Below are 8269 nucleotides of genomic sequence, written 5' to 3'. Positions count from 1 at the left end.
TTTTTTTTGGGTCAATTTCAATTTAGCTCTTATTAAGTATTGGGAAGAAAGAATTTGGAAATTTCAATTTAGCGCTTAAATCAGAATTTTTCTCTTTTTTTTTTTTTTTTTTTTTTTTTTTCCTGACAAAGAAAAGAAGCTAAACAGAATCAGAAGACAAAGCATAAGAGAGCCAAGATGGGAGAGAGGCCCAAGAAAGAATAGAAGAAGAATTCCTAGCAGCCCATTGGCTCAGGAGATGGGCCGGTTTGTTTGCAGATCTAGGGGCCCAGCAGAGAGTGAGCCCTTGTGAGGCGCTAATTAGGGATCTAATATCCTCGTAGATGACAGTAGCAAGTTCACTTCAAGGAGAGGCGTTGACAAGATTTGCACAATCTGTTTCAATGTCAACGTCAGAGAAGCCCCAGTGTGCAAGAAGATGATACCATGCTTGATCGATCTAGCTTCGGCAGCTTCAGGAGACTGAGAGCCTTCAAGAAAAAAGGTTGCAACACGGAGAGTAATACCAAGATGATTGCGGAGAATGAAACCACTTCCCATGCCGTTAATATGATTCGGAATAGCGGCATCACATTGAGCTTGAGGCGACCAAGAGTCGGCGGAAGCCAGTGAGAAGGATGAGGGGGAGAAGAGAAGTGAGGGAAAGTCATACGACCGTTTTGCGATTTTGCTTCCCAAAATTCATTAAAACTGAAAAGGGCACAATCCACAATTGATTTGGGGTTGCCACGCTTCCGATTGAAGTGCCAGTTGTTCCTGGTCAGCCAAAGTTGCCAGCAAAGGAAGGTGAAGAAACTCTTAAAAGAGTCACCATCTGGATGAGGGTGCCAGAGAGAAGAAAGGATTTTCCAAATTTGAGGCCACGAGATGCAGGGAATGGAAGCAAAATCTAAACGGAGAGGACTGATGCGCCAAGCTGTGAGCGAGATGTGGCAGCGAAAGAGAAGATGGATGAGAGATTCTTCTTCAATACCACAAACAGGACATATGCTACAACTCGCGATGCGTCTGGCTTTGAGAGAATGAAGAACTGGAAGGCGGTTGTGAGCGCATTGCCGGATGAAAAATTGGATTTTCCTGCTAGTTTTCAGTTTCCATATTTCAGCCCAGTTTGGAGAGTGGATATGAGCATTGCTACTGCCAATTGATGGAAGAGGGCCTGGTTTGGGGAAGTTTAAAAGCATGGCAATGTGATAGGCACTTTTAACAGTGAACCGTCCCGAAGGAGAGGCTCCCCAAATAGGTGAATTAACACCACCCGTTTCTCGAAGAGGAATTCCGAGAATGAGATTGGAATCTCTGATGTTGAAAGTGTTTTTGATTAGGGGAATATTCCAGCGGGTGGGATAGGGGAGAGTAAGATCAGTAACTATGAAGATGGAGCAATGTGGGGGGACTGGGGTAGAAATAAAATGGTTATTTGGGTCAGGGAGCCACGGATCTTCCCAATACTTAATAAGGGAGCCATCAGAAATTGACCATTTAGTGCCTTTGAGAATGATGGGGATACACGCATGGATTCCACGCCAAATCCAAGATGCAGTGGTTTTGCAATGAGAGTCCAAAAAGGAGCAGTTATGGAAGTATTTTGCTTTAAGGGACTGAAAGAGAAGGGAGGTATCTCCTTTGAATAAACGCAAAGTGAGTTTTGACAAGAGCGCCATGTTGAAGGAACGAAGGTCCTTAAAACCAAGACCACCATCTTTTTTCTGTTGACAGAGGGAGTCCCATTTGATCCAATGAGAGTGAGTAAGGTCTTCAGAACCAGACCACCAAAATCTCATCATTTTCTGTTGAAGGGTGTCACAGGTTTTAAATGGGATTTTGTAACGAAGAATTCTGAGAATCTTCCTTCTACGAGATGGTCTTGTGTTAGTACTAAAGAAGACCCCAAATTTGTGGAAGTTGACTAACTGCCCTGATAAAAGCTCATACCTTTTGAGGAGATTCCTTAGGTTGCGAGCTTCAGTCGTAGAAGATTCGCGAAAAAGAAGGGAGTCATCAGCAAATAAAAGGTGAGTGATTGGAGAATTATATCTGCTAAGTTTGAGACCACTAATAAGGTTCTGATGGTGTGCCCGATGAAGGAGAGTTGACAATCCTTCAGTACATAGGAGGAATAAATAAGGAGACAAGGGGTCACCTTGGCGAAGGCCCCGTGAAGGTTTGACTAAACCACCAGATTCACCATTGATGATGATTGAGTATGACACAGTGGACACACACTCCATAATGAGGGAGACCCAGTGTTCATCAAAGCCCATATGTTGCAACATCAATTCAAGGAAAGCCCACTCAATACGATCGAAAACCTTTGCAATATCAAGCTTGAGAGCAAAAAACCCAGTTTTACCACTCCTGTGATTTTTGAGACAATTTAGTAGTTCATGGGCGAGAATGACATTGTCATGGATTAGTCTGCCAGGGACAAAAGCACTTTGGTTGCCACATATAAGATCATTAAGGAACGGTTTGAGACGATTTGCAAGAGTTTTTGCAAAGATTTTATAAAGGACATTACAAAGAGCAATGGGTCTGAAATGTGACATTTGAGATGGGTTTTTTTTTTTTTATCTTTGGGACAAGAGCTAAATTGGTGTGATTTAGACTTTTAGGAAGATGACCAGTATGAATAAAAGAGTTAAAAGCACAGAGTAAGTCATGCTTGACAGTGATCCAGTTAGCTTGGAAGAAAAGTGGGGTAAATCCATCTGGACCAGGAGACTTGAAAGGACCCATATTGAATAGAGCTGCTTTTAATTCATCTTCAGTTCCTTCACGGAGGAGGGATTGGTTCATATCACTGGTGACCTTAGGAGTAATCAAGTTCCAAAAAGCAGTGTCTTGATGAGGACCTTGAGAGAGGTAAAGACTGAAAAAGAAATTCTCAGCAACCCTTCGAACATCTTCCTTTGAGTCCAACCATTGTCCTTGGGAGTCCTCTATACCTGGAATAAAGTTTTTTTGCCTTCGAATAAGAGTTTTCCTATGGAAGTAACTGGTGTTTTGGTCACCATGGTTCAACCAAGCAATTCGGGATTTCTGTTTCCAGAAAAGCTCTTCTTCGCGCCAAGCATGACCCAGTTCAGTTTCCAATTTGAAGATTGCAGCTCGATCCAGAGTGGGTTGGCTTTTGACAAGGTGGAGTTGATCTTGAAGGAGTTGGATTGTGTCTCTGGAATTATAATTCTTACTTCGGTTCCATGACTTAAGTTTGAACTTGTAGGATTTTAGCTTCTCCTGACATTGAAAGAGGATTGAGCCTGATGATGGGAAGTTCCAGATAGATTGAATGAGGGAAGTAAAGTCCTTGTTTTTCACCCATATAGCATCAAAATGGAATTGTCTCTTGACAGGAGAGATGCTTTCATTGAGGGTCAGCAGAAGAGCATTATGATCAGATCCAAAAACAGGAACATTGTACAGCCTACTATGATGGAAAAGATTGAGCCAATCCAGGGTGCATAATCCACGATCCAGACGAGCTCTGATGGTATGACCAAAACCTCTGTTATTACACCACGTGAAAGGGGGCCCTTAAAACCCATGTCAATGAGATTACAACCTTCAATGAAGGATTTGAAACTTTTTAAGATCCAATGGGGCTTAGGAACTCCACCTCTTTTTTCTGAATTGCAAGTGAGAGAGTTAATATCTCCCATGATGATCCAGTTCTTACCTATACGATTTTGTAAATTTTTGAGATAAGTCCATTGAGAGGCTCTGGTAGCATCATCACAAGAGGCGTAAATAGAGGTGAGGTACCATGGGCCAAGCTTATTACCCGAGTCAATACAGCATGTGATTTGAAAGGCATTACTGTCAACAATGGTAACCCCTTGATCCGGAGGAAAGAAGAGGGCGAGTCCACCCGAGAGGCCTTGAGGGGGAGCAAGATGAAGGTTGAAATTGCCGATCTGATTATTGATATTTTGGAGTTTTTGATTTGAGTTTTTTGTTTCTAAAAGGCAGAAGATAAATGGGGAATGGAGGGAGATGAGCCTCCTCAGTTGGGAAACTGTCAGGGGGTTCCCAACACCTTGGCAGTTCCACACCATGGCCTTCATTAAGACTGTTGGGTCCAGTTAGGGCTGGCCTTCTCCACCACATTTATAGAAGAAATAGAACCAGTGCAGGGAAACGTGATCAAAGGGGGGTCAGAATTAGACGGGGAAGGGGACAATTTTTGGGCTTTAGAGGAGGAGATGAGAGAGTCATCAGGAGGGATTTTCTGTTTGATGTCCAGCATAGAGGTGGTGGGGGGATGGGCGGAGGGTAAAGCTCTTGCTCGTCTCTTCCAACAGCGCTGGACGGAGAGTCCTTTGGTTTTTGTTGCAGCGAAGGAGAATTGGTTAATTGGGAGAGAGTTAAGGGTGGCTTGAGGAGGAAAGATGGGTTGTAGTGAATTCGGCGGCCGGGGGGGGGGGGCGGGGCGCGCGGGTGTGGTGTTGGTGTTTTGGGGGCGCAAAGTGGATAAATTGGAAATGGGCTCAATAGCCTGAGAGTGGTGGAAGTTTGGGGTGAGTTCGGATTGGTGGTGTGGGCTAAGAGGAGGGGGAAGAGGAGGAGGGATACAGTGTGTAATTGGATCAGGGGGGAGAAATGGGTTGGGCTGGATGTGCAAAAAATTCGGATTAAAATAGTAAAGCCCAAGGAAAGAAGAACCTGATGGTGGGGGACCAAGGACGCTGCCACGAGGAGATTCCCTCAGTGAGTTCTGTACAAACCGTCGCACCACTGTGGGTGGGGCGGAGTGGGAGCAGAGACGTGCTAGAGACGGCGGTTGTCTCTGTGTCCGGTGGAGAGTGAGCAGGAGTCAGCTGTAGTATAGGGTCATCGTCTCCGGGCTTCGAAGGCTGAGGAAAAGGGGGGTTCAATGGAGATGAGGGAAGATTGAGGCCATGGAGAAGTTTACTTGAGGAGGGGATGATTCGCATCCATGGACCAAAAGGATGGGAAGGAGGGTTGAGTGAGGTAGAAAGGGGTTCAGATGATTTACAGTGTAGGAGCGAATGACCCAGACGCCCGCATGAGTAGCAGAATGATGGTAATCTTTCGTAACTAAATGAAATCCAAAGAACCTCCCCAAAAAATTTGAACCAGAGACCTCTCTTCAGAGGAGAGTTAACATTAACTAAATGAAATCCAAAGAACCTCCCCAAAAAATTTGAACCAGAGACCTCTCTTCAGAGGAGAGTTAACATTGATGTCGACTTTGATTCGAAGAAACTTTCCACCTTCAGCTCCTTTGTTTCTAACTTCAACTCGGTAGGAGCGAGAGAAGCTCTTTGCAATCAATTCACCGGTTTCTGGGGGTTAAACTTTCAAAAGGGATATTCCTCAGATGGACCCAAAAGGGTGAAGAGACAAAGGCCGAGTCAATAGGTCGGAAAGAAGGGTGCCACTCAATCAAGATGAGAAGGTGTTTATAAAAAAACCATGGACGCCCATAAAGAATTTTCTGCAAATCTTGCTCAGAGGAGAAAAGAAATTGAAAAATGTTGGGGGCGAGACAAAAGAGTTTAAACTTACAGTTCCAGATTTCAGCGAAGTTGTTATGAATACCTTTCAGATTCTTGGTTTGATCGGAAACAAGCTTTCCAAATAGGCTGGGTTTGCAATCGGAGATTCCCGAAGCTGAATCGGCCTCAGTGGCTTCGATGATAATATCCTCTTCAGGGGTTAGGGAAAATTTTTGAAGGTAGGAAGTGATGTCCTCCATGGTGAAAGGGGGGAAGATAAGAAGGAAAAGAGGAAGGAGATGGGACGAACCAGAGGAGAAACCCTTTACTCCCTGAGAACCAAGGACCCTCTACAGAGCGAGAGGACAATTCTCTTGATTAAATCAGAAATTGAACAGGTATAATTTGGTAAATGTGTATATATATAATTCGTATATGTGTGTGTGTATATATATATATATACCCTTTTTAATCCAATACACTGTTTGGCCCTTTTTACTGCAACTACAGTGCATGCACAGTGATCACGAACAGGAGAGTTTTTTTCTCTCCTTTCTGGTTATGTTTGCTGGGAAGAAAAAACAATACTCAGTAATAAATTGATTTGGTAGCTTGGAATTTCAACTTCAAATTATTTGTCAATTGATTTTGTACATTAGAGTTTGATAAAATTTTCAAATAAAAAACTTAAGAAATAAATAAATTATTTGTCAATTGATTTTGTAGATAAGATCAAAAGAGTACACCTTACAAAGCAACGTCGTCGTTTCCCTTTCTTGGCCACCACTCATCTCCCACATCCCCACAGACGCTCAGTTGTACTCTCACTCCAGCTGGCTCGCTTTTTCTCTGCAGAGGCGCTGCTAATGCTGGTTATAAACCAGACGATCCCTTCATCTCTCCCTCTTCCTCTCTTGTCTCTCTGTCTCTCCCTAAAAAACCCAAGCTGAAAAAATCACTCTCGTTTCAACAATGTCCGACTATTTCCCCAAAGAAGTGTTGACCGAAATACTCTCAAGACTTCCGGCCGAGTCTCTGCTCAGATTCAGGTGCGTTTCTAAGTCTTGGCTCTCTCTCATCACCAGCCCTTATTTCATCGCTATCCACCTCAATCAATCCCACAACAACAACTCTCACCTCCTCATCAAATACTACTCTCTGGACCCCAAAAAGGAGCGCTATTCGCTCCAATTCGACGACGAAACACTCCACGAGTCCTTGGAACTCAAATGCCCATTCAAGACTCGAACCAATAGCTTCTTCCGAATGGTGGGTATTTGCAATGGGTTGATTTGCCTCTCCGACGACCATTTTTGTTACACCTACACTCTCATCATCTGGAACCCTGCCATTCGCAAGTGTGTGAACCTTCCCAAGCCTCGCGTTTGTTTCGACACCTATGGACCCTACATGTTCGCTCTTGGGTTCGGGTTTGATTCTCGGAACAACGATTACAAGGTTGTGAGAATCGCTTACCTTCAGCATAGAATGGGTTCGTGGGACACCAGTGCCGGTGTCGAATCGCTGTTGTTCGGAGGGGATGAGGGTTATGTTGTTCCTCCTGAGGTGGAGGTCTTCTCGCTGAAAACTGGTTATTGGAAAACAATTGCAGCCAATGTGCCTTCGTATAATATGGCTGAGTATTTCTGGTGTTCGGCTTTTGTCAATGGGACTATCCACTGGCTTGTGTATGCTAAATGGGAGGGTTCGGACCAGAATCATCGCGGCACGATTCTTGGGTTTGATGTGGGTGGTGAGGGGTTCTGTGAGCTGAACCTGCCCAAGAAATTGGCTGATGAAAATCCACTGAACTTGGCCATTTCTGTGTATGGGGACACAATTTCGGTGTTCCAGTATGATAATCGGGCAAAGATTGAGCATTGTTTGGTGTGGGTGATGAAACAGTATGGTGTGGTGGAGTCATGGAGCAAACAATTCAATGTTGATTTGCAAGGAGGAGTCTTAGGGGCAGCACTTGGGTTTCGGAGGAATGGGGAGATATTGCTTGCTAGGAGGAATGGTGAGGTGATTTTGTATGACCCTGATAACAGAGGATCCAAGAGTCTTGGAATTTTTGGTGGTAGAGACTCGATTTGTGCGGGTACGTATGCAGAGAGCTTGGCTTTGCTTGATGGTGCTGTCTTCAGTGCTAAAGTAGATTCTTGTGATATGGTTGATTCTGAGGAAGAACCTGTTTCAAATGGACCAGATGAAGATGCAGTCGAAAGACAGTCATTCGAGCATTTATTTTTTTCGTCCATGTTTCTGAGTGAGTAATGTGTTTTCTTATTAGTATGCATAGTATTGACTCAAGGCTTTTGAACATTGCATTATTTCTCATCTTTTGAATGATGATATGTTGGCAATTGGTAAGTTGTTAGGACTATAGCTTAGTTATGGTTAGTTGTGTGTGCCTGAGCAATGTTGCAATATATACTAACTTATCAGAGTGATGCTCATATTGTCAGCTTTTGATATTTTTCATTAACTTAATTATCATGTATTAGGATGCTGCCTCACATGGTCGTATATGATTCGTATATTGCTTTTAAATTACTGTTTGCTATTTTAAATGTTTATCATGAATGGAATTCTTTTAACGGAAGTAGATTTGTTGAGTTGGTTTGGTAAACTTGGTGACTCCAAGCTGTCTATTGAAAAATCCATGACCATGATTTTGAATATAAAATAATTGCTGGTGTGAAGATGTTTATATACTGCCTTAGAAATATTTGAGTGAGCAGAGCTTACTGCCTATCTTGATATTGTAAGTAATCTCATATGGTTAGATAACTTGGATGTTGTGC

General features: G+C 43.4%; 2 protein-coding genes across 2 annotated transcripts; one reads left to right on the top strand and one right to left on the bottom strand.

Annotated features, from left to right (window-relative positions):
- Nucleotides 1–392: 392 nt before the first annotated feature.
- On the bottom strand, nucleotides 393–4067 carry LOC132313890 (uncharacterized). Its single transcript, XM_059812826.1, has 3 exons — nucleotides 3680–4067; nucleotides 2666–3536; nucleotides 393–2358 (listed from the first exon to the last, which is right to left on the bottom strand). Exons 1-3 carry the CDS (start codon nucleotides 4065–4067, stop codon nucleotides 393–395), a joined length of 3225 nt encoding a protein of 1074 aa, XP_059668809.1.
- A 437-nt stretch (nucleotides 4068–4504) lies between these two features.
- LOC132311218 (F-box/kelch-repeat protein At3g06240-like) lies at nucleotides 4505–8048 on the top strand. Its single transcript, XM_059809042.1, has 2 exons — nucleotides 4505–5860; nucleotides 6189–8048. The coding sequence occupies exon 2, from the start codon at nucleotides 6435–6437 to the stop codon at nucleotides 7737–7739; it is 1305 nt and encodes a 434-aa protein (XP_059665025.1). The 5' UTR covers nucleotides 4505–5860; nucleotides 6189–6434; the 3' UTR covers nucleotides 7740–8048.
- The last annotated feature ends 221 nt before the right edge of the window (nucleotides 8049–8269 follow it).

Source organism: Cornus florida, unplaced genomic scaffold (genome assembly GCF_030987335.1).
Source record: "Cornus florida cultivar Cherokee Brave unplaced genomic scaffold, ASM3098733v1 CherokeeBrave_3.0.0_Hap2_Chr06, whole genome shotgun sequence".
Taxonomy (NCBI): Eukaryota; Viridiplantae; Streptophyta; class Magnoliopsida; order Cornales; family Cornaceae; genus Cornus; species Cornus florida.
The sequence above is the reverse complement of the archived record's forward strand: the minus strand, read 5'-3'. Positions and strand labels throughout refer to the sequence as shown.

Excerpts from the sequence above, each read along its gene's own strand:
- LOC132313890 (XM_059812826.1), bottom strand. The coding sequence starts at position 4,067 with ATGAAGGCCATGGTGTGGAACTGCCAAGGTGTTGGGAACCCCCTGACA. Across the intron at positions 3,537-3,679 it reads AAATTTACAAAATCGTATAG|GGCCCCCTTTCACGTGGTGT; the intron begins GTAAGAACTGGA and ends ATGGGTTTTAAG. Across the intron at positions 2,359-2,665 it reads GCTAACTGGATCACTGTCAA|GAGTGGTAAAACTGGGTTTT; the intron begins GCATGACTTACT and ends CAAAAATCACAG.
- LOC132311218 (XM_059809042.1), top strand. The coding sequence starts at position 6,435 with ATGTCCGACTATTTCCCCAAAGAAGTGTTGACCGAAATACTCTCAAGA.